This window comes from Giraffa tippelskirchi, chromosome 3 (assembly GCF_054371585.1).
Source record: "Giraffa tippelskirchi isolate mGirTip1 chromosome 3, T2T-mGirTip1v1.2.pri, whole genome shotgun sequence".
In the NCBI taxonomy this organism is placed as follows: Eukaryota; Metazoa; Chordata; class Mammalia; order Artiodactyla; family Giraffidae; genus Giraffa; species Giraffa tippelskirchi.
The window spans coordinates 68782449-68807749 of NC_137277.1; the positions used below are offsets into that span (position 1 = coordinate 68782449).

A 25301-nucleotide genomic window follows, 5' to 3' on the forward strand; every position below is an offset into this window, starting at 1 on the left:
GAATTTTGCGAATGTGACAGAGCACGAGGGGTACAGACAAGGATGCACGTGAGGGAATGTTTCAGAATGATTGATCATGGAACTCAGCTGGAAAAGAAGGGACTGAGGCCATCCAGGGTGGGGAGGAGGGGAAAGATGCTTGATCAGTGCTCCATGCTTGCTGGCGTCTGGGAGTCAGCAGGGCACGCTGGAAAGATAAGAGGTGGTGGTTGTCTAGTGGGGGGCATTTCATGCAGCCTGTATTTGGGGCTGCAGTTTGAGACTGACAGGATCTAGCATGTGGCCACGAGAGTGATGACCTGAGCTGTGTGGAGAACAGGAGCTATAAGAGGGGAGAAGTTCGGGGAACCAAGAGGACAGGATATTGGAAGGACAGGATGTGTATATTGTGTATATTTAATCCCAGAGACATATAACAGGAAGTAGTATTTGGAGAGCAACGGTGAGCCAGGAGCTGAAGTCCCAAGAGGTTTGGGGTGTAGGTAGACAGATTATGGGTGATATCACCTGATGCCTGAGATTCAGGGCTGGTGCTCTCACTCCCCTTTTCAGGCTCGCCCTCTCCTTGGACAGAGAAGAAAGAGAGGGATAAAGGCAGCAGCAGAGTGTCGTTTAATGGTCCCTGGGCTGTTGGCCTCTGCTCAGCATTATAGATGGCGCTTTGCTGTGAGAGTTGAGTAGGACCTGGGGTAGGGTCCCTCTTCAAAGGACATGGTGACAGAAGCCTGAATCACATATGCTCAGCTGGTCCGGAAGATAGAAATGTTTTTCTCTCAATCACTGTGGAAACGGTGGAGAGATAAATCTTCTTCTCATGAGGTTTATAACCAAGTAGTTTGCTGCCCATTATTTTCTCTCATCTGTTTTCATGTGGCCTTTGGTCACAGTAAGCTGCTGGAAGAGGGCGTTAAATCAACCACAGCTCGGGAAGAAGCATCCACTGTCAGAAGTGTCTGTGCTCCCGTATGTGTTGACTAAACTCAGAAATCCAGGTCCATCCCTGGGATCAGAACGTGACCAAGTACATCTGAGTGTTCTTTACTCAGCCAGTTCTGGGCTCTCTTTATTCCTTTGCTCATGATTTTAAGAAGCTGATAAGAAGTTTTAACTTCTCTGTTTGTGAATTTGTTTATTCTCGTTTCATAGGTGAAAATTACCAGTTCAGGCCTGTTCAGTGTTGTATATATCACAGAAAGGTATAATTGCCAGTATCCAGAAACCATTCTATCCATCATCAAATGTATGATTCATAACTTTTGGACACCAGAGGAGTCTAATAATGTAACCATAATCATCCATCCATATGGAGAGACTGTCTGTTTCTCTGTGAAGCCAGCCAGGAAGATATTTATCTATACAATAAGTGTGAAACAAAACAGTAAGTCTGTTTTTATTATACTTGATTTTCTGGGTTCAGCTTTTCTGGAGTGACATTTCAGTAAGTTGACTTTCTTTCACTAACTGCATTGACACAAAATCTTTGTTGTGTGTCTGTGGTTTTTTTTTTGCTCCAGTTGTGGATTTCAAACTCTTCTTTGTGTTTGTGGTGGGCGTCTTCCTCTTCTTTTATGCAAAGACCTTGAGTCAGTAAGTATTCATTTTTACTTTCTTAATTTTGTGAGTCAAAAAGAGTATAACAGGAGGATTCCCTGGTGATCCAGTGGTTAGAACTCTGGGCTTTCACTGCCAAGGGCCTGGGTTTAATCCCTGGTCAAGGAACTGAGATGGCATAAGCCACGGGGCATAGCCGGGAAGGAAAAAAAAAAAAAGAGTAGGACACTTTTGACCTTGTGCTAAATATTTCCGTACTAGTTGTAGTTCTTGCTTTAGGTTTTGCCAACAACAGGTCTCAAGGTAGTTTTGAAAAGGTCTTTAAAACCAATGAGAGTTATTTGTATAACATGGTATGTTGTGGTTACATGGTGCTTTCACATGCATTATTTTGTATCATGTATCAGTATACATTATTTTAACTAATTTGTTTCTCTTATCAACTATGTGAGCTCTGGATTATTATTCTCATTTTATGGATGAGAAAACCAACATCCATCATCACAAGACTAGTCTTGACAGGGCTGAGATTCATACTCAGGTTTTCTGATGCCGTGCCTTTCTCTCTTATATTTATACCATCTCCTAGATTTGTGACTCTGATACAGAAGGTTGAATTTAACATATTATCCTGATGCTTTGTTTCTTATAACTTCTTTTTTGAAAAATTTCTTTTCAATAATATTTTACTTCTTGACTTGCTATTCTGAACATTGTTTATTTTTCAGCTTTTCGTTAGAGCTTAAGAGTGTGTATTTAATGTCCTCCATGGTCTTAATAAAGTATATTTTGCTTGCATAACCTGAAGAGTAAAGCTTGGACTCAGAGGAGCTGGGCTGCAAGCCTGAATCCTCCCAACTGGCAGATACTGACTTGAGGAAGGTCTTTAACTTCTTAGCGCCTGGGTTTCCTCACACGTAAAATTGAGACATGGATAGCTATTGCACATGGAGTAGGAAATGGCACCCCACTCCAGTATTCTTGCCTGGAAAATCCTGGCAGGCTACAGTCTATGGGATCACAAAAGATTTGGACATGACTGAGCAATTGAGCACACATGTGGCTCCTATACAGGGCTTTTGTGAATGCATGTAAAGCTCTCAGACAAATGCCTGCCACATGATCGGTGCTCCAGTCATTACTATCGGGCCAGATTCTGAACACAGAAGATAACTCAGACCTGTTCTGAGTCAGTGGCAAGCTATTTACCATAAATTTCAAGTCGAGATTTCACTTTTTTTAAGAGTATAGGATATAATTAAAGCTGCCGTCTTAGTTTTTCCTCCTAGTATTCTTTATGGCTTCTGTCAAATTCAACATTTCTAATACTGAAAGTGTGACTTGGCATTTAAATGGCTTTTTTCTGCTTGTCTTGACAGAAGCCCTGTTTTCTTTTACTCTTCGGGGACTGTGCTAGGTGTTCTAATGACATTAGTCTTTGTCCTGTTGCTGGTGAAGAAGTTCATTCCTAAGGTAGGTGTATCAGGTACAGATGAGTTAAAAAATGGAAATCATGATCTCATAAACATGAAAAATTGATTAAAATTAATTCATGTTTATTATGACAGTTCCTAATTTCTACATTGTATAAACTGGCTTAAATTGTGTCTTTTCATAGAGATTCTATTTTCATTTGTTGCGATGTGTAGGTTTCAGTATTACATTTTGGCCATACTTTTTTTGAGACCCTTTTATTTTCTAGATAGTGCATCTTTCTTATGAGTGATGGGGACTCATCCTGTGCTGAATGAAAATTTCTCTTGGCATAGTTGAGGAATGTCATGATGCTGAACCATCAGGGCCTTGAATAACAGCATTGCAACACCTGGGGATTTCTTCTTCATCATTAATTCCCCCAAAACACCTTCAATAAAAGAATGGCCTGCACTTAGTTGAGGATACATATGTATTAGTTCATGATGCTAATGTTGGGTTTACTCTGATGAAAGCTTACAACACCAGCATTATTTTGAGATAAATTTATTCTTTAGAACAATGTTTTCTCCAACTGTAATGTACATGCAAGTCACCTGGGCTCCTGTTGAAGTGCAGTCTCTGACTCAGGAGTCTGCTGTGGGCCTGAGAATCTTAGTTGCCACCAGATTCCTAGTGACATTGAAGCTGCTGGTACGTGGACCATACCTTTAATGAGACTTGAGAAGATGGTCTTGTCTTGACTTGAGTGTAGTTTGATATACAGATTTCAAATACAAAGGGTTTTATTTGTTTACTTCTACTTTTATGAGAGTGAATGAACCAAAAAACCATGTGATTTATTTTCTTCCACACACAGTATAGCACCTTTTGGGCTCTAATGCTTGGTTGTTGGTTTGCTTCAGTTTATGTTGTGGGGCAACTGATGGAAGAGCTGAAGAGACTGTGGTATGAAAGCAGAATATGTGTATTAGGTAGGTAAAGATTTAAAAAATACAGTCTGTTATTGGTAAAGCTGAAAAGTATAGCCAGGGGCCTTCTCTTGACATACTCTCCAGCATTCAGATTTTCATTTTGAACTAAGGAGAACTGTTAAAAATAATATTTTATTCCCATAGTTGGTGGTTTCAGTTCATTAGATATCATTGACATTCTTTGACATTAGATATCTTTGACATTCTTGCTAGTTTTCTACTCTGATGATCAAAAGAGCAAAACAGTATTTGCCCTTTTTGACTGCATTGCTTTTAAATTGCAGTTAAGCTCTAACCACCTCTAAATTGTACTGAAAAAATTACTCTAAAATGTGGCTCTTTATTTCTTTTTCTTAATCTATTTATTACAAAAGGTAAGAAATTGTAAATATAAATGACCAATGAAAACTTGACTTCTAGAAACAGAGAGACTTGTTCTTGTCATTTAAAAGAACAAAAATATCTCAACTTTTTAGAGTGTTTTAATTGGGAAATAACAGAGAATGGGAGAATCACTTTCTCCTAACCCCTTAGTGCCGAATTTCTCATATAAGTACACCCACCCAAAGCAAAAGCAATCAATTTTTGTTTCACTTGAAGCTTTTATGTTTTTAGTCCATTTTTATTCTTATACTAAAGTATTTTCAAATTAAATTATTGCTGTTATGGTGTGTTTCTTTAAATACTTGACCTAACATTTCTATAAGGCAAGAACATTTTTCTCTACAGTTCAATTTCTAAATCTTAAAAAATTAATAGTTACATAAGATTATCTGTTACCTAGGCCATGTTCAAATTTCCTGAACATCCTTGATGTTTGGTTTTATAAGGTAGGATATAGTCCAGAATCACATTTTGCATATATTGTGTCCCATAAGTCTCGTTTAATCCATAATAGGTTTCTGGTTTGGGGTTTTTTCCCCCCCATCTCAGTGATATGCTGAAGAGACCAAGTTAGTTGTCCTTCAGAATGTTCCACTTTCTGGATTTCTCTGATTATTCCTTTGTGGTATAATTTAACTTGTTTCTCTCCTATATCTTACATAAGCTGGAAATTAGGTCTTGAGACCTGCTTAGACACAAATGAAATGCTTGGTGAATACTAAGAGGTGATATGCACTTGACATTGGGTCAGCACTTGCCTCTCTGTTAGTAGCACAGAAACCGAGCACCAGATTGCAAGGGTGATGGCCCGATGCCGTCACTGCAAAAGCACACTTTGATTTCATGATTAGAAAAGTAAAAATAGACTTTGTGGCAGACTATGACATACACTAAGGCTTATTCCTGACCAAAGCAGCTGTGATAACATCTGTCCTCTACGACTCTGGGCCAGAAAACAGGTACACTTATATATTATAATAATGTATTATTATACATCCTTAAGTACTGCAGAGTCCACCTAGTATCTCACATGGGAGGAATAACTAGCCCTAAATGCATTTCTCAGCTTCATTGGGGAAAGAAAAATGCAGGTGTTCTGATATGTTCTTAGCTCTAAGTCGTGACCCTGCCAGGTTTTTCCCATAACTTTGCAATTTTGGCGTTACATATTTTACATCTTTCTGCTCTTGCAGGCTACGTCTTGACAGTGGGGGGTGTCAGCTTTGCTGTTTGCTACAAGCACGGGCCCCTGGTGGAGGAGAGGAGCGTGGCGCTCCTGGCGTGGCTGCTGCGGCTCCTGTCCCTGCTCCTGGTGTACATGGGGGTGTCCGCGCCCCAGTTCGCCTGCACAGCCGCACTGCTCCTCTTCCTGTCATCCGGGAGTCGGTGCTATCTGCTGAGCATGCTCGCCTATGTCAGGAGGTGTGTAGCTTCTTTTGTTTCCTCCATCATAAGTTTGATGTTTTGAGCTCTGGTTTTATTTATTCTTTGGGAGAATTTTTTGGACATGTCTTATTTGATATCACAATTCACTCCACTTCATCTGGAGATTTCAGATTTCCCTCTGAGAAGGGGGTGGTTAGAGAATGTAATGGCAGCCCACTCCAGGACTCTAGCCTGGAAAATCCCATGGACAGAGGAGCCTGGTAGGCTGCAGTCCATGGAGTCGCTAAGACTGAGTAACTTGACTTTCACTTTTACTTTCATGCACTGGAGAAGGAAATGGCAACCCACTCCAGTATTCTTGCCTGGAGAATCCCAGGGACCGCGGAGCCTGGTGGGCTGCCGTCTATGGGGTCGCACAGAGTCGGACACGACTGAAGCGACTTAGCAGCAGCAGCAGCAGGCCTGATCCAAACTCCATTGCTAGCCGTCGTTAATCTTCCAGAGCCACCAATTACCAGGTAATGACAGCTCACCCAGAATTCAGTAAAATCAGTGACAAAATTACTTGGGCATGGTGTCACCTAACATTTCTACTTTCATTCTGCATTTCCTTTCTTTTGGACCCAAGGACTGCTTTGGGGGTATTTGTTGTACTTACGAGATACGAGGGAACAGAATTGAATAACAAATTGTTGAAAGTTATAATTTATATAATCAGGACTTTCGTTTGTCTTGGGTTTTAACATAAGGCTTAAATGTCCTTAAGCCATGGAGTCTGAGCACCTGTTTCTGTGCCAGGTGCACAGGTGAAGGAGATGGCCCCTACCCTGGAGGTGTACTTGTTGAGACATAAGCATATTGTTGCTAGAGCAAGTGTTCAGATAGGCCTGCCCAGGAAGTATGCATGCTTAGTCAGTTGTGTCCAACTCTTTGCGATCCTATGGACTGTATCCTGCCAGGGTTCTCTGTCCATGGGGATTCTCCAGGCAAGAATACTGGAGTTGGTTGCCATTTCTTCCTCCAGGGGATCTTCCCGACCCAGGAATTGAACCCAGGTCTCCTGTGATACAGGCAGATTCTTTACCACTGAGCCATTGGGGAAACCCACTCAGAAAGTGTAGCATGTAGAAAAAGTTCAGGAAAGTTCCTGGAAAAGAGACTAATGGGCTGAATCCTAATGAATCAAAATAGCCAGATAAATAAATGTAGGAAAGGCCTTCCTGATAGGGAGAAAGCCCAGTTTGCTACCATCCCAGAGCAGGCGAGTGAGGTGGGTGTCCTCGAGGATGTGGAGGCCTCGCAGGCAGTGCTGGAGAATCTAATCTGATCCTGTACGTGGTGGAGGCACTGCTCTTTCTGCATTTCAGGCAATGCACTCTGACTGCTGCCCAGACAGGAGTTAGAAATCAAATGCTTGGGGCCCCATAAAGTGTACTGAGTGAAGGATTCTGAGCAGAGGGAAGGCAGTGGTGAGGACTGTGCAAAGTTCTGCAACATTGCCCCAGTGAAATAGGGTCAGTTACCACTCAGCTTGAGCTGATGATTGCCATGTGGGAATATAGGCCTTGCCAGATCACCTCGTTTTCTAGAAAAGCTGGGAATGTGGATAGAATGTCAAGTCCTACGATTTTTAAATGTTGGCAACTAACTAATATGAAAATAAAAACACAGTCAACAAGCCAGAATCCAAGCAGAAACCACAATCACTCACTGGGTGGTGGGATGGGGCCCGTCTCTTCGGGTGCAGAGGGTGGAGGTTAAGGGCAGGTTTGGGGGCAGGAGACCAGTTATCAGATGTCACAGTGGTCCAGGCAAGAGGTGAGGAGGGCCTAGAGCAGGGCAGTGAGATCAAGGCTAGAAGAGGGAGTTAGTGAATATTTACGAGGTAAACTCGTCTGTGAGGAGGGAAACTCTGTGACAACTGATAGTTCATGGATCTGCTGACTCCACGGGTGGTGACATCACAGGGTTAAAGAGGCACCAGCGACAGGGCAGGGCCTCTCTGCAGAGGATGTTGGCAAGGCTGATGCCAACTGCTTCTCTCTGCCCTGTCTCAGAAGCAGACAGTGACTGGGGCTCTCAGAGGTCCCTCTGCCAGGAGGGGACTGGCCACTGCACATCCTTCAGGCCGCTAGTCCCTTGTCTGGCTTGTGGCCTGAGGAACCCAAGAGAATTCCTTCCACTTTCCTTGTCAACATCCACTACCCTGCCAAGAGCCACGTGTGTTCTGTTACCTGCACAGTGATCCTTTTATGCATTTGCTGTGCATTCTCTTTAACTCAGACCTAATGATCAAAATGTACTGTAACTTCCTCAACTTTTCATATTGCTGGTGAGTAATTATGTGAAGGATTAGGAAATAAAATAGGAACTTACAGGTTAAATAATAAGCCAAAGAAATAATACTTTGATTGTATAGTACTTTCTAGTTTACAAAGAGCTGTTTGAATACATTTTGATAATATATGGTAGTTATTATTTTATCTTTGTCAAACACTTACTGTAGGCTGTTCACTGTGCTAAGCATTTGACACAATGTTTTTCATCTGTCCATTGACCTCGTGAGGTAGACGATGTTGCTTTCATTTTTCTTCCATGTGAGCAAAGTGAGGCTCAGAACTGTGAAGGAGTTGCCCCAGTTTGCACAGTGGGTAAACCTCACTGCTGAAACTGTGTCCCCATCTTCTGCTCAGAGCCCAGGCATTTTCCTCCATGGAGACCAGGCTAGGTGTTCAGAAAAGGAGGAGGAGATAATGTCAGTTGTTCCCTAATCCAGCCTATCAACCACCAGACGATCTGTAAAAGTTTAAAGATTTTCAGGCCCCAAACCTCAAGAAAATAAACATAGGTTAAAACACCTCCTGGTGATTTTGTTGCTCATTTGTATTTGGGAATCTCTGGTTAAATTTTAAACCACCTAAAACATTTTTTTAAAACTCACTGATAAATATACGTGTTAAAACCTCTTCATCATTACCGTTCTTTATGAGATTCTTCTCTTTAGGACTTTTTTGGTTGGAAAAAAGTTCCAATCATGAGCCCCTCCATATGTAGCAAAAGAATAATGATTTTGATATTATGAATTACTGTGTGTACACGACCCTTGTACAGTGTGTTTACTTCCTCTGAGATTGGTCAGCATCTCTACCACTAGATGGAGGCCATACCCTGCAGATCTTCCCAGCTTCTCTGTTTAGACTAAGTGGCAAGTGATTCTGCTGGGTCTCCATAAAAGGACATCTCAAAGGTTTGCTGCTGTTGGTGCCCAAGAAAATCAGCAGGGCAGGCAAAAAGAAGCCAGGTTTTTAATTGCCTGATTTGAAATCACCGAGAAAGAAAAATACAATTATGTCTCTATCAGAAATTGATCCTCAAGACTTCTTTGATCAGTTGGCTAAGGCTTTACACTTCCAATGCAGGAGGCCCAGGTTCAGTCCCTGGTTGGGGAACTAGATCCCATATGCCACAACTAAGTCTGCATGCCACAGCTAAAGATCCCATGGGCTGCAATGAAGCCACAGCCAAATAAATTAAAAAAAAGGATCCTCAGTGCCTTAGGACATTACTTCAGCTGGTCCAGGAAGAGGGGGAATGTACAGTTAGGCCCAAATTACACATTCTATAAACCTCAATTGGGATAACAATAGAAATAAGTGTAGTATGATATAGAGACAGTTAAGAATTATTACTTTCTAAGAAATGTATTTTTATAAATCTTAAGAGTTGAATTGAGCAACCAGATATGGCCAGGAATCTGGCAACCAAATGCTGCCTGTTTTAGGAAAATGAAGAAATGGTTTACATCAGAGAAGCTGGTGGTGAAGTTTCTTACTGAAGACGAATACAGGGAACAAGCTGATGCCGCCACAACCTGCGCCCTGGAGGAGCTCCGCCAGGGCTGCCGCAGCCCTGGCTTCCCATCCTGGCTGGCTGTCTCCAGGCTTCAGGAGCCAAAAAAGTAAGCCTTGCCCCACTGCCCACACCACAGCTGGGTTGGAGTTACTCTGGAAATAACATGACAGTTTGGATCAGGTCCTTAAGGCTAGAAACAGACAGCTTTCTGGGTAGCATGACATGGAAGCTATCAGAGCTGCTTCTGCTTCAGTGCTCTGTGTTGCAGCATAGAACTGCCAGGGTTGGAGTAAATGTTGATCTGATGTATTATATAGGGAAGGCCATGAAGACCACTCATAGGAGAAGGGAGAGAGAATGGGATGCGTCATCTGCTTCTCATGCTTCAGGGGTGGACACTCATTTATAAAGTTCACCAAGAAAGAAATCTCTGCCCCAGCCTCTTTTCTTTACTGTTTTTCCTTCTTCATTGCTTTATCCAAACAGCAGTGCCCTCAAATTAAAAAGCAAAGGGGAAAAGACACTAAAATAATGAATAAATAATACATTTAATAAGACAGAAAAGGAATTAGAAAACAGGAGTGGGTATATTTAGCAGCACCTGGTGCTTCCAAGTCTGCCTACTTCTTGATCCTTTCCTGAATGTCTGGAGGAGCACATAAGCCATTCCTGTTTTTACACCCACTGTGCAAATGCCATCCTCTACTGATGCAAAGACAAATTTAATTAAAGGGGATAAGTAGCCAGGGAGCATGTTATCTTCCAAATAAAGCTTTCTGTGATAACATTAACTTTATTTAAAACAAATACTAGGTTTGCAGACTTTGTTCTTGGAGGAAGCCACTTGTCGCCTGAAGAAGTTAGGCTCCATGAAGAACAATATGGCCTTGGGGGTGCCTTCTTGGAAGAGCAGCTCTTTAACCTGAGGACTCCTGACAGTCTACCTGCACAGTGACTTCATCTTGGACAAGGAAGTGGGATGGGCAGGGATCCTGTTAAAGGTGGGCAGAACTGTTCCAAGGAACAGTGGCCAAAGCATTTGCTACAGAGAAAAATCAAACCACACTGGAAAGGAAAGCTAAACTATATTGAAGATAACTGATCCTTCTTGGTCAGTTCTGTGTATTGTACTGTCGGTGGCTGCCAAGATTGTGTGACGGTCATTATCACTTTCCTTAAATGAAGACTCTCGTTAGGAACAGGGGAATCGTGTTGATCTTCAAAGGTCCAATTTATATGAATAAGTTCCTTGTCAACTCCAGGGCATTAAAGCTTCTCTTAAACCCCAGAACCTGCAACAAAATAGTGCATTGCTCTTCCTGCGTGTTATCAATGTAAGGGCTGGAAGAGACCTGGGATATGTTGGACCAGTGTTTTCCAAAGTGTAGTCCACAGGATGCTAAAGTGTTAGCAAGTAAGGGATCCTGAGGTCAACCAAGATGGATACACGATTAGACAAACATACTGCAGGACTTCTCAAAGCCTTTAGTAATGCTAATGCATGTTGTGTGAACCTCCTGAAGAGAAATGGTGTGTAGTGGTCTCTGACTTAATTTGAAAACAGAACCCTTCTTTATGAGATTAATATTCCTCAGACAGAATGTTTAGAAGATGCTGATGGTAGAGGAATGGAGACTTGGAAAAGTTAAATAACTTGTCCAAGACCACAGAGATTTTTAGAGGCAGCCGTGGGACTAAAACTCCTGCCCTACTGTTTCCTATGATTCAGGTAGAAGAAGAGACCTTTAGAAGCAAGTTGAGGGGCCAACTCTCCACAGCCTTGGGTCTTACAATATTGGTGACTTATTTTTTTACTTTTTAATAGTACCCAACTAACTGATAACTGCAATAAAGAGAAACATTTCCTAAGGTTATATTTTAAAGTTTTGACAAGACTTTTATAGACATATATAAAGATTAGAAGTTAGAATTACTTTCTAAATTTTTGTGTGTGTGCTGAAATTGTTAAACTACTTTTTGTATTTCTTTGTGTGTTGAAATTTAACCTCAAGTTTACTGGCCTATTTTTTAAAATTGTGTAATTATATATAACAATTTCTTACAAAACAGATTTGTGTTCTTCCTTACAGAGAACAAATCTTTCTTTTTCTTGATTCACGATGTTAATTCTAGAGTGAAGTGAGGGACTGATTGTGAGCTTTGACCCTGAGGAAAAGAGGCCAAAACATAGGTCTGAGGAAAGATCTGAACATGGCAGAACAACCCAAGGGTTAAGATGTTGTTGAATTGATTCTCTTTAAGAATCAAATATGGACTCTCTTGCTCTGGGGGGGCCATGAAGAGTAGCAGCATAAGGCATCTCCCATCTCTCATCTGCATTGAGTAAAGTGGTTCTTTCCTTCACAGGTGGTTGACATTGGTTCTGTGCCTCATAGGCGTGTAGTTGTGGAGCACAAGGGAACCTTTATTGTGTTCCTACTTCCACAAGCTACCTCATAAAAGCTCACTGTTGTTAGAAATTGGACAATTTGACACCAATATGTGGGTGAGATGTAGTGTAGGTGGCCATGTTTAAATAATCATATCATTCTATATTATTTTTTAAAGGTTTTAAAACATATATCACAAAAATTGCTTTGTGAACTAGTTGTTTAGTTTGCCAGTAATACTTAGGGCTGAATTGCAAGAGAGTGTCCATCTGACATTTAGGACAGTATTTGAATTTATGACTTTTTTTTTTTAATCTAGAAATTTTAGATTTTAAGAGGTTTGGAATAGTTGATATCTAAACATGTGAAAGAGTTAAGACCCCCCAGAGTGGCATCAAGAAAAGACAAAGGATCTTATATTTTTCTGTATGTAATTATTCTCCAGAGTTTAGAGAAGTACAGTGTTTAAATCATTTTTTTTTTTTTTTTGGTCCAACTGAAAGAAAGATCCTATGCAAAAATAACATAACGGATGTGGAATTTTGAAGACACTTGGAGTGAGACAGGTATTTTTAGCTGACCCTACGAGCCAGATGCTTTCTGTATTTTTGTTATTTCCTCTTTTACATAAATATTTTTAATAACTTTTATTGAGATATAATTTACATACCATATAGTTCATCTATTTAGAGTGTACAATTCCTGATTCTTAATATATTCAGAGTTGTACAACCATTGCCATAATCAATTTTAGAACATTTCCATCACTCTGAAAAAAACCACTGTGTCCGTTAGCAATCATTCACTGTTTTGCTCCAGTCTTCTTTCCTTTACCCATAACACCTAGTAGTCTACTTTCTGCCTCTCTATGTATGCATATTCTGAACATTTCATATCAGTGTATGCATGGATGCTCTGTAGCTTCAGCCAAGAGCTGCATACAATTTGTAGCCTTTGGTCTCTGGCATTTTTCATTTAGTATAGTATTTTTTTTTTAACTTATTTATTTTTAATTGAAAGATAATTGCTTTACAGAATTTTGTTGTTTTTTGTCAAACCTCAAGATAAATCAGCCATAGGTACACTTATATCCCCTCCCTTTTGAATCTCCCACCCTATCCCACCAATCTAGGTTGATATAGAGCCCCTGTTTGAGTTTCTTGAGCCATACAGCACATTCCTGTTGGCTATCTATTTTACATATGGTAATGTAAGTTTCCATGTTACTCTTTCCATACATCTCACCCTCTCGTCCCCTCTACCCATGTCCGTAAGTCTATTTTCTATGTCTGTTTCTCCATTGCTGCCCATTCTTCAGTACCATTTTTCTAGATTCCATATATATGCATCAGAATACAATATTTATCTTTCTCTTCCTGACTTACCTCACTCTGTATAATAGGTTCTAGGTTCACCCACCTCATTAGAACTGACTCAAATGCATTCCTTTTTATGGCTGAGTAATGTTCCATTGTATATATGTACCACAACTTCTTTATCCATTCATCTGTCGATGGACATCTAGGTTGCTTCTGTGTTCTAGCTATTGTAAATAGTGCTGCAGTAAACAATGGGATACATGTGTCTTTTTCAGTTTTTATTTCCTCAGGGTATATGCCTAGGATTGGGATTGCTAGGTCATATGGATGGTTTTATTCCTAGTTTTTTAAGGAATCTCCATACCATCTTCCTTAGTGGCTTTATCAATTTACATTCCCACCAACAGTGCAAGAGCGTTCCCTTTTCTCCACACCTTCTCCAGTATTTATTGTTTGTAGACTTTTTGATGATGGCCATTCTGACTGGTGTGAGGTGATATCATTGTAGTTTTGATTTGCATTTCTCTAATAAGGAGCGATGTTGAGCATCTTTTCATGTGTTTGCTAGCCATCTGTATGTCTTCTTTGAAGAAATGTCTGTTTAAGTCTTTTTCCCATGTTTTGATTGGGTTATTTTGTTCTTCTGGTATTCAGTTGTATGAGCTACTTGTATATTTTGGAAATTAATCCTTTGTCAGTTGTTTCATTTGCTATTATTTTCTCCCATTCTGAGGGTTGTCTTTTCACCTTGCTTATAGTTTCCTTTGCTGTACAAAAGCTTTTAAGCTTAATCAGGTCCCACTTGTTTACTTTTGTTTTTATTTCCATTCTTCTAGGAAGTGGGTCATAGAGGATCTTGCTTTTATTTATGACATCGAGCATTCTGCCTATGTTTTCCTCGAAGAGTTTTATAGTTTCTGGTCTTACATTTAGGTCTTTAATCCATTTTGAGTTTATCTTTGTGTATGTTCTTAGGAAGTGTTCTGATTTCATTCTTTTATATGTAGCTGTCCAGTTTTCCCAGCACCATTTATTGAAGAGGCTGTCTTTGTCTCATTGTATATTCTTGCCTCCTTTGTCAAAAAATAAGGTACCCATAGGTGCATGGGTTTATTTCAGGGCTTTCTATCTTGGTCATTGGACTGTATTTTTGTTTTTGTGCCAGTACCATACTGTCTTGATTACTGTAGCTTTGTAATATAATCTAAAGTCAGGAAGGTTGATTCCTCCAGCTCCATGCTTCTTTCTCAAGACTTCTTTGGCTAATCAGGGTCTTTTGTGTTTCCATATGAATTGTGAAATTTTTTGTTCTAGTTCTGTGAAAAATGTCATTGGTAATTTGATAGGGATCACATTGAATCTGTAGATTGCATTTGGTAGTATAGTCATTTTCGCAATATTGATTCTTCCTAGTCAGGAACATGGAATATCTTTCCATCTGTTTATGTCATCTATGATTTCTTTCATCAGTGCCTTATAATTTTCTGTGTACAGTTCTTTTGTCTCCTTAGGTAACTTTATTCCTAGATATTTAATTCTTTTTGTTGCAGTGGTAAATGGGATTGATTCCTTAATTTCTCTTTCTGATTTTTCATTGTTAGTATATAGAAATGCAAGTGATTTCTGTGTATTGATTTTGTATCCTGCAACTTTGCTAAATTCACTGATTAGCTCTAGTAATTTTCTGATACTATCTTTAGGGTTTTCTATGTACAGTAGCATGTCATCTGCAAACAGTGAGAGCTTTACTTCTTCTTTTCTGATCTGGATTCCTTTTATTTCTTTTTCTTCTCTGATTGCTGTAGCTAGGACTTCCAGAACTATGTTGAATAATAGTGGTGAAAGTGGACACCCTTATCTTGTTCCTGATCTTAGGGAGAATGCTTTCAGTTTTTCACCATTGAGAATAATGTTTTCTGTAGGCTTATCATATGTGGTCTTTACTGTGTTGAGGTAGGTCCCTTCTATGACCATTTTTTGAAGAGTTTTAATCATAAATGGGTGCTGAATTTTGTCCAATGCTTTTTCTGCATCAATTGAGATTATCATGGTTTTTATCTTTCAATTTGTTAATATGATGTATCACATTGATTGATTTGTGTATATTGAAGAACCCTTGCATCCCTGGAATAATCCCAACTTGATCATGGTGTATTAGCTTTTTGATGTGTTGCTGAATTCTGTTTGCTAAACTTTTGTTGAAGATTTTTGCATCTATGTTCATCAATGATATTGGCCTCAAGTTTTCTTTTTGTGTGTTGTCTTTGTCTGGTTTTGGTATCAAGCTGATGGTGGCCTCGTAGAATGAGTTTGGAAGTGTTCCTTCCTCTGAAATTTTTTGAAAGAGTTTTAGAAGGATATGCATTAGCTCTTCTCTAAATGTTTCATAGTATTCTCCTGTGAAGCCATCTGGTCCTGGGCTTTTGTTTTGGGGAGATTTTTGATCATAGCTTCGATTTCAGTGTTTGTAATTGGGTTGTTCGTAATTTCTATTTCTTCCTGGTTCAGTCTTGGAAGATCAAACTTTTCTAAGAATCTGTCCATTTCTTCCAGGTTATCCATTTTATTGCCGTATAGTTGTTCATAATAGACTCTTATGATCCTTTATATTTCTGCATTGTCTGTTGTAACCTCTCCTTTTTCATTTCTAATTTTGTTGATTTGATTATTTTTTTCTTGATGAGTCTGGCTAAAAGTTTGTCGATTTTGTTTATCTTCTCTAAGAACCAGCTTTTAGTTTTATTAATCTTTATTGTTGTTTCTTTCATTTCTTTTTCACTTATTTCTGCCCTGATCTTCATGATTTATTTCCTTTGCTAATTTTGGGGTTTTTTGTTCTTGTTTTTCCAGTTGATTTAGGTGTAAAGTTAGGTTGTCTATTCAATGTTTTTCTTAATTGTGCTTTCTATATATTTTGGATATTATTCCCTTGTTGCATCAATGGCAAATATTTTCTCCCATTTCAAGGTATGTTTTCATTTTGTTGATGGTTTCCAATGCTCTGCATTGCTTTCTTTTTGGGAGCATGATCCAAGAAAATATTACTGATTTATGACAGAGTATTCACCTGTGTTCTTGTCTAATTTTATGGTTTCATGTCTCACATTTAGGTGTTATAACTGTTTTGAGTTTATTTTTGTATATCATTTGAGAAAATGTTCTAATCTCATTGTTTTACGCGTTGATGTCCTGCTTTCCCAGCACTACTTGTTGAGAATACTGTCTTTTGTCCAGTGTGTATTCTTGGCTCCTTTCTCACAGATTGGTTGTAGGTGTGTGGGTTTATTTCTGGATTCTCTGTTCTGTTAATCTAAGTGTTTTTGTGCCAGTACCATGCTTTTTTGATTACTATAGCTTTATAGGATAGTCTGAAGTCTGGGAGGGTTACACCTCCAGTGTTGTTCTTTATTCTCAGGATTGTTTTGGCAATATGGGATCTTTTGTGGTTCCATATAAATTTTTGGACTATGTGTTGTGGTTCTGTGGAAAATGTCCCTGGGTGTTTTGTTAGGAATTGCATTAAATCTGTAGATTGCTTTGAGTAATATAGCCATTTAAATAATAATGAGTCTTCCAATCTAAAAGCATGGGATATCTTTCCATTTCTTCAGAATCATCTTCATTTTCCTTCCTCAATATTTTATAGTTTTCAGCTTATAGGCCTTTCACCTTCTTGATTAAGTTTATGCCTACATATTTTACTTCATGTGATTTTAAATGGGATTGTTTTTTTCACTTTCTGATATTTCATTATTAGTGTATAGAAACATTTTACATTTTATTATATTAATCTTGCATCCTGCAACCTTTCCAAGTTTGTTTATTAGTTCTAATGTTTTGGGGTGGACACTCTAGGGTTCTCTGTATACAGTATTGTGTTATCTGTGAATTGTGACAGTTTCATCTCTTCCCTTCTAATTGGATACCTTTTATTTTTCTTGTGTGATTACTGTCTCTGGGACTTCCAGTACTATCTTGGACATCCTTATCTTGTTCCTGGATTTAGCAGGAAGCTTTCAGCTTTTCACCACTGAGTATTATGCTGGCTGTAGGTTTTGGAGTAAATGGCCTTTATTGTGTTTAGATATATTCCCTCTCAAACGACTTTGATGAGAGTTTTATTGTTCCCTCAGCCAATAAAAGATCCTTTACTGAATCTCGAGTGTGAAAGTCCACTGCTTAGTGCATCCTCTCCCTTTGAGATTCAATTCTTAATAACACCTTGATTTGCATGAACATGGGTGTATCTGCTTATACTTGCTGTTGTATCTGTTCTGTTGTTCTGATGAGAGTTTTTATCATGAATGTTGAGTTTTGTTGAATGCTTTTTTCTGCATCTATTGAGGTGATCATGTGGTTTTTCTTTCCTTTTGTTAATGTGTCATATCACATTGATTTGTGTATGTTGAACCATCTTTCTGACACAGGAATAAATCCAATTTGATCATGGTATATGATCCTTTTTATGTATTATTGCATTCCGTTTGCTATTATAATATTGTGTTGAGGATTTTTGCATCTATATTCATCAAAGATTATCTTCTGGTTTTCTTTTTTTGGAATGTCTTTGTCTGGTTTTGGTATCAGGGTAATGGTGGCCTTACAGAATGAATTTGGGAGTGTTCCTTTGTCTTTGATTCTTTTGAATTCTTTTTTGAGAAGGATAGGTATGAATTCCTCTTTATATGTTTGGTAGAATTCCCCAATGAAGCCATCTGGTCCTGGACTTTTTCTGCAGGGAGTTTTTATTATTTCAGATTCTATCTTTTCTAGTGATCAATCTGTTCAGACTGCTTGTTTCTTCTTGACTCAGTTTTGGCAGGCTGTATGTTTCTAGAAATTTGTTTCTTCTAGGTTGTCCAGTTTGTTGGCATATAACATTACTTGTCTTTTATCCCCCCATCCTCTTCAACTTATGTTTTGATTAATTATATCCCTTAACTAATATCTAAGCACTTAATGCTTGCAGTGCATGTTGGAACTGATGCCTTATCAGACAGCTTACTGGGTATAGGTAAGCATGTAACGTAGTACTATAGTTTGGGAGCATACAATGGATTTAAATATTTAAATGTCACAAAATACTCAGAGAGCTAGGACTTGATTGGAGAAATGAGACAGCATTTGTGTCTATCTGCCACACAAAAATGATGGCAATATGTATGGAGTGTGTACTATGTGTAAGGTATGTCATTTAAACATCAAAAGTAAGGCAGATGCTGTGATCACCTTAATCTTACAGAGGAGGTCCCTGATGCCACAAGAGGTTACTGATAGGTGTACGTTCTCACTGGCAGCAGTGAGGTGCATATCCAGACAGTGCGGCTCCGTGGCTGGCACTCTAAGGCCCTTGGGTTGCCGTCAGAAGATGGGGTCCTCCCTGGAGCCACAGTAGGGTAAGTGGTCCTGCATTCACCACCTGAAGGAGATGGAGCTGAGTGCGAGTAAGTGACTCACCTGGACTGGCTCCTATCTCCCGCCTCTGGACATCACCAGGTTTCTGGCTACTGTCTTATTTTAAACCACAGTTTGTCCTTGCATAAGGTAAGTCACTTTGTGATTTGACAGCCCACTTCCCCATCCCCCTTTATTGTCTATCCAGACACCAGCCTCTCTCCCATCTGCCTGGTGATTTGGGATTCTTGAGCCAGGTGTTCACAGGAGTGCTCTGGGGCTTCAGAAGTAGCTTTCTCTGTTTCTTGCACCCAGGAACAGATGAATTTCTGAAAAGAAAATCATCTTTTGCTTCCCTACATTCAGCTCTGTCACAGCATGCGAGTCGATCTGGAGTTAGGCAGTGATTCTAGGTTAGTTACTAACAGGAAGCCACACCCATTGTTACGGGGTGCTTGTTGTGTGCTAATGACCTTGTTGTTCGGAGAAGGCAATGGCAACCCACTCCAGTACTCTTGCCTGGAAAATCCCATGGACAGAGGAGCCTAGTAGGCTGCAGTCCATGGGGTCGCAAAGAGTCGGACAGGACTGAGCAACTTCACTTTCACTTTTCACTTTCACGCATTGGAGAAGGAAATGGCAACCCACTCCAGTGTTCTTGCCTGGAGAATCCCAGGGACGGTGGAGCCTGGTGGGCTGCCGTCTATGGGGTTGCACAGAGTCGGACACGACTGAAGTGACTTAGCAGCAGCAGCAGCAGCAGACCTTGTCGTTTTGTCTTACAGCCACCCGACGTGGTGTAGCTTAATCCCTCTTCACAAAATAATGTTTATTTTAGGGTCCAGCCTTTCACAGTGAAGATGAGAAAACTAAGACCCAGAGATCTCCCAAAGGTGATTGCTTCCTGTTTCTGCATGTCCAGCATAATAGCCAGGAGCCACATGTGGCTGTTTAAATAGCAAGAGAAATTGAATTCCTCGGATGTACTAGCCAGATGGCAACCACTTAAGAACCACCTGTGGCTAATGGCTGCCACACTGGAGGGTGCTGTTCTCCAAGGCTGTTGCGTCAGGACATTGAGCAGTGGACGTGTCTGCTGGCCTTTCCCGACTCCATGGCATCGGTCTTAAGAATCCCTGCTGACCTCCAAGTTTTTTCTGCAGGTTGCCAAACCTTCCAAGTTACCTCCAGGGTGGCACTCACGACTAACAGCCGGAGTTTGAAGGTGCTGGACCTCCACATATCTGGAATATCTAGGGCTCCTAAATGGAGCTACAACCATGCCATGTGAGTACCCGGCACATGAAGGGGGTTCAGAATGACCAGGGCTTTTTTTCAGGCTCGTTTCACCACAACAGTAGCAGGGAAGGCCTCCCTGCCTCCTGGCATCAGGGAAAGTCCTGGGTGGACATTAGGCGGGTTTGTTTTGAATCCTGGCTTTGTGACCTGGGCCCCATGACATAAGCTGAGTTAGCTGCAGAATCCTCATACTTAAAGTGGGGACAGTGATACGTATCACATCGGGTGGTTGTAAGGACAAAACGACAAGGTCACCAGCACACAACAAGCACCCGGTAACGATGGGTGTGGCTTCCTCTTAGTAACTATCCTCCTAGAATCACTGTATAACTCCAGATCGACTACAAGGAATACTGCTTAAATAATGGTCCCAGCGCCATTGGCAGCCTCCACCCTGGCAGTTTTGGAGGAACTGCACATCAGAGGGAAGCACTTCGCCAGCATTCTGCTTCCTGTGGCCCATGACAAGATGAATAAGCCAGTAAGGCTGTGATGTTCTTCCTGTGAATTCCTTAGACTTTTCATGAGGTTTTTTTTGGTAGGTGGAGGTATGTGTGTTAGTGTCATCTGTTATTCTACTGAAGGCTTTGGGTAATAGTTCACTAATTCGTAACTAACCTCTTCAGATCCACATGAGCTCAGCACTTTGTGTAATTTACTTTTTCTACAATTACGGGAAAAATATGAAACAGGTCATTAAGGCAGTGATTGCCAGCCTGGGCTTTGTGACTTCCCTAGGTATTTCCAGGGGATCTCAAAAGGGATTATAAAATTCTCAAATCAAAATATAATTTGCACTCTAATATATTTTTTAATGTCACTTTAAGGACAGAAGTCACAAAGTCTACAAACCCATGAAGGTGTCTGTTCTGAAAGGATGGAAATTACTGCATTGTTGAATCAGCTCTTACAGTAAATGTCTCATAATAAAGGCCTGTAGAATTTGATCTCATTCATTACAGAGCGAGGGACTTTTTATTTGTTTAGTCACATCATTATCATTTAGGAAATATTTAAAAATGGTATTTATTTTTATTTGAACATGTCAACTGTGCATTTCCAAAACAGCAGGCTTTTCAGAGGAATAAATCAGAACTGTAAACACAAGATACAGTAGAAGTTTTTTGACTTCCTACAGTCAGTTTCACAAATCCACATACTGTATATTCATAGGTGAGGTTCAGCCTGTCACCCATCTCTCTATTTCTATAATTACATAAGCATAATAAATACATCTGATTTTTAAAGGTCACTTAAAATGAGTCATGATAATTTACAGTACAGTACCTTTCAGTCAAGTGCAAAAATAACTATTTGCTTAATTCTGTTCCTTCCCATTGTTTTATTTTTAAGCTGTGTTCTGTGGTGAAGCTAGATATCCAAGTGTAGAGTCTCTTCTCCCAGATGCAGTTGTGGGCAGAAGTATGGTGTCGTGGAGAAGCCCTTACTTTACTGTTGGTCCTGCCTAATCAGGGTCAGAGAGTAACGTGAGTTTTTCATTTTTAACTCTGTTCGTTTCTTTCCTCTGTGCTCATCCACAGTATCGTACACACTGTATAACTGACCTTCCTTCAGCTAAAGCAGTGTTCCCTTGTCCACAGCCCTCCCCCCAAGACTTCCTATCACCTCAGCTTTCATTTTTAGCAGCAAGCTTTATGCATGAGTCACCTGGCCACTGTCCTGACTGTAGTTGTAGTATTTACAGTAGTGTGCTCATACCTGAATTGTCCAGTGTCTGACTGTGTCTTTATGGGAAAGAATACACTGATATTTGTTTCTTAAGTCATTGGAAAGTGTACTTAACTTCTTATTTCTGTCTTCTCTGTTCCTTGCTTCCTGTTCACCCCCTTTTCCCCTCACCAAAAACAAAACAAAAACTGAGCCATTATGTAATTTTAAAAACTTGTATCCCGCCCCCAGGCACTTAAATCTTATACTGTTATTTGTAAGTAGTACTGCTTAATTAAAAGAAACCCTTAGGAATTCATTGATTTTGTGTTTGTTTTATTCCATCAGCTAATTAGAGCCCAAATCACTGGAAAGCTGTAAATAGTGATAGAGGCTATTTACAGTATCAATATATTTAGTAAACCTTTGTCTATCAAGCCACAGCATACTGAGTTGGTTGGTTTATTTCAAATATTCCTTCCTATGGTCTTAAAGCCCATTTAAAACAGAAGGCATTTTAAAGCTCAGCTTAGCTTGCAGTGGTCAGTAACAGCTTTTGCTGCTCCAAGAATTGACTATTTTCATTATATACCATACACATATAAAAATATATTTCCTAGAGATATCCCGAGTTTCTGATGAAACTTTTTCCTTTTTTTTTTCTTTCTTACTAAACAAAAGCATAGCTGCTACCAACTTTTATCTGGTTACTTTAAAAATGAGTCTTATAATTTTTAAATGGTTCTTTTTAAAAGAAACAAAATTATAGATGTATTGTTTCTTCCCAGTTTGCATTAAGAACCAAATAATTAGAATAAATAATCAGAAGAGGGAACTTACATCAGCATTCACCTTGAAACACTTTCTTTCCCTCCACCCATTTAGTGTAACTGCTGGTTTCAACTCTTACTGCCCTGGCAGAGAAGTCCTGTGGTCCTTAACCTACAGACCCAAGATCTGAAAGCCCTCTCGGAACTCCACTTTCCTCCTATGACTCCAGTGGGGCTGTGGGAGTTGACCTGTCTCTGCCGATATGTACTGTAGCTCCTACGTGTGTTTCCATGTTGATGAGTTCAGGTGTTAGAAGCGTATGTGGTGCTGTGCTCCTCAAGTGAGGCGTGTCCTAGGTTCGGGGCGCCTCTCCCTCTGTCCTGGCAGAGGAGCCCAGTTCCATGCAGGGTGTGAGGTGAGCGGGACCCCTCAGTGTCCCCCAGCAGCAGGCTGAGCCTGCCGGGCCTCACTGTTCTCTGGGCGTGGGTCCACACTGGGGTGAGCAGGGTTGCTCTGCGTCTGAGATGCGGCTGCTGGAGAGGATGGCTGGCTTCTAGGTGGGTCAGGGGGAGCCTCACATGGTCCAGCTGGAGAATTTTTCCAATTCTCACTGGTCCCCTGGAAGGTAAAGATAGGACGTGGCCCATGGTCAGTGCTAGCAAACTTTTTATATGCTTTCAAGTAAGATAGAGGAAACATGGGGAGATCATTCTGAAGCATCCACTTCAGGAAACAAGTAACAGGAATAAGGGTAGAATGGCTTACCTTTCATCTCCTTTCCTATGTGCAACTGCCAAAGCCGCATGAAAAACATAAACACTATAAGCAGATGTATCTTGTGGATAAAGGATACATTACTACCAAAATGCCTGTTACTGCTAGGAAAACAGTCTACATCAGCAAATGTTTACTGGGCTCCCACTGGCCATTGTGGCAAGTCGCTGGGTGAGCAGCATGGAATGGAAACTCTTGCCGTTTGCTGAGGCCAGAGCATTCAAGGCTGGAAGGCACCTTGTCTAACAGGGAGTGAGGAAGGCATTCTTGGCCTTGGAGATGGGATCAGGAAAAGAAGGTCCTGAAATGAAGAATCCTGATGTATATTTAACTAAACGAATAAGACAGAACATCCATGTAAAAAAAAGTAAAACAAGCACCTATGTAACCAACTGGTTTGAGGGAGTACCTATCACTCCAGAACATCACCTACACCATGTCTGTAAAATACCACATTCCTGATTTCTGAAAATCAGAAAATATGTTTTTGTTTTTCTTTAATGGATTGCCCTCTGAACTAATGCCCATCACTTCAAATAGGTGAGCACCAAAAAAAAAAGTTTTATTTCTGTAATTGATTCTAAAATGTGAAAGAAAAAATCGATGATGACTTCTTTATAAGAGTAAGTTATACCAGCTAGTTTTAATTAATCTTAACATACCAGAAAAAAATGTTTAATGATGCTTAAGCCTCATAGGCTTCTGTGAAAATGAGGATAAGTGTCCAAAGTATGAAAACACTGCCATTTGGGCAGAAGACCTCATCTTTCCTCCTGCTTCACCTCCTTCATACGCTCTTCCCACCCTCTTCTCCCTCTTGACCTGTGAGCAGAGGATTTGCATGAGTTTATTATCTTGATAGACCATACATGATCATACATAGATCATACATGGACTAGACGTTACCAGCAAAGAATCAGATTTGGTTTAAGCTATAGAAATATGTTAGTTTACAAAATTGTGATAAATTTAATGTATTTCAAATTAAAGAAATTATCAAATTACTCTTTAAGTCTTTCTCCTTTATTTTTTTTCCTCCTGTGTCCTCTGAAACTGCTCTAGATATAAAACTGACATGATTCATCCCGTGAAAGAGAATGATTTGCTTAAAAAAACACAGGGACGTTACTTGTTACTTTGGCTAAACTGTTCATAGAAGTCACAGTTAATCATTCTCCAAAAGTATTAATATAGCTTCAGTGACAGTTACCTACAGTGTTATCTGTGCGGTTCAACTCTGCTCAGAAGAGGCCACAGCTCTAAGGATAAGAAAAACCACACTTTTTATCTTTCAGGTGAGTCCACCAGCAAATCCACACTCCACTCAGCTGGGTATCCTATAAGACCCCTACAGTGGCTCAGAGTACCAACTAATTCATCAGATAGTTACTGAGCTACTACTATATAGAAAGTCCCCACTAGAATTTTTAAATTAGAGATTAATATATATAATCCACCAAGGCAAGAACCATATATCCACATAGTAGCTAGTGTCCATCAACACAGACATTTTAAAGAAATATAGAAAATTAGAATGAATTTCTTTCAAGAGGTACTGTCTTCTCTGTGAGGCCTTTCTGAACTGTGTAAGGCAGAATTTTCCCTCTCTGAGACCTTGTATACACCTCTATAACACACTTGTCACAAAAGTACTTATTTTCCCCATCAGACCTCCCAGAAGTTTCACTGAATGAATAACTGAAAAAACCAGGTCTGCTTAAGGTGGGGCAGCAAGAGGACCTTTACCTGTAGAGGCTGTATCTCAGAAGCACGGTTGTCTCTTGTGAGCTGCATCATCTCTTTAATTTGGTAGAGGGCGTAGACAAAGGTCACCCAGGGAGAGGAACTGACCCCCCAGGCTGGCTTGTTCACATCCTCCTGTTCTTCCTGGTGCTTGGTTTTCTTGGGTGGAAGTCTGGGCTCAACGCGTGGCATAACATCTTCTGTTTGTTGTTGGACCAAGTCGATGGTTGCTATGGGAACAGGGCTAGAGGGAACAGGAATCCTTTCTGCCAACATCGTCTTGTCTGGAGAGAAAATCACGTTTAAATCATTTGTCAGTGTTCTACATATTTAAACAGATGCATGTATGTATATATAAATAG

General features: G+C 40.1%; 2 protein-coding genes and 1 long non-coding RNA gene across 10 annotated transcripts in view; 2 read left to right on the forward strand and 1 right to left on the reverse strand.

Moving 5' to 3' along the window:
- NEMP2 (nuclear envelope integral membrane protein 2) overlaps nucleotides 1-12516 on the forward strand; it is a 31505-nt gene extending 18989 nt beyond the window's left edge. The window contains exons 3-10 of one of the 2 annotated variants that reach the window (XM_081581214.1): nucleotides 1147-1378; nucleotides 1515-1587; nucleotides 2931-3024; nucleotides 3845-3959; nucleotides 5537-5765; nucleotides 9511-9687; nucleotides 10395-10582; nucleotides 12475-12516. In XM_081581214.1, coding sequence (XP_081437340.1) covers nucleotides 1147-1378; nucleotides 1515-1587; nucleotides 2931-3024; nucleotides 3845-3959; nucleotides 5537-5765; nucleotides 9511-9687; nucleotides 10395-10536 — 1062 coding nt within the window. In that variant the 3' untranslated portion in view covers nucleotides 10537-10582; nucleotides 12475-12516. Of the gene's footprint in view, nucleotides 1-1146; nucleotides 1379-1514; nucleotides 1588-2930; nucleotides 3025-3844; nucleotides 3960-5536; nucleotides 5766-9510; nucleotides 9688-10394; nucleotides 11649-12474 lie in introns of those variants that run through there. The other variant, XM_081581213.1, reaches the window with a different exon arrangement.
- Nucleotides 12517-19166: 6650 nt separating this feature from the next.
- Nucleotides 19167-24197, forward strand: LOC145542418 (uncharacterized). Its single transcript, XR_014079849.1, has 4 exons — nucleotides 19167-19577; nucleotides 19848-19971; nucleotides 21337-21470; nucleotides 22537-24197. It is a non-coding gene; the product is annotated as an uncharacterized LOC145542418 (long non-coding RNA).
- The window catches only part of MFSD6 (major facilitator superfamily domain containing 6), a 93027-nt gene continuing 88665 nt past the window's right edge, over nucleotides 20940-25301 (reverse strand). For 3 of the 7 annotated variants that reach the window (XM_081581210.1, XM_081581212.1, XM_081581211.1), the window contains 2 exons: nucleotides 24943-25223; nucleotides 20940-23040 (listed from right to left, as the gene is read on the reverse strand). In XM_081581210.1, the coding sequence (XP_081437336.1) occupies nucleotides 22852-23040; nucleotides 24943-25223 (470 nt within the window). In that variant the 3' untranslated portion in view covers nucleotides 20940-22851. The remainder of the gene's footprint in view (nucleotides 23041-24942; nucleotides 25224-25301) is intronic. The other 4 variants (XR_014079847.1, XR_014079846.1, XR_014079848.1 and 1 more) reach the window with 2 other exon arrangements.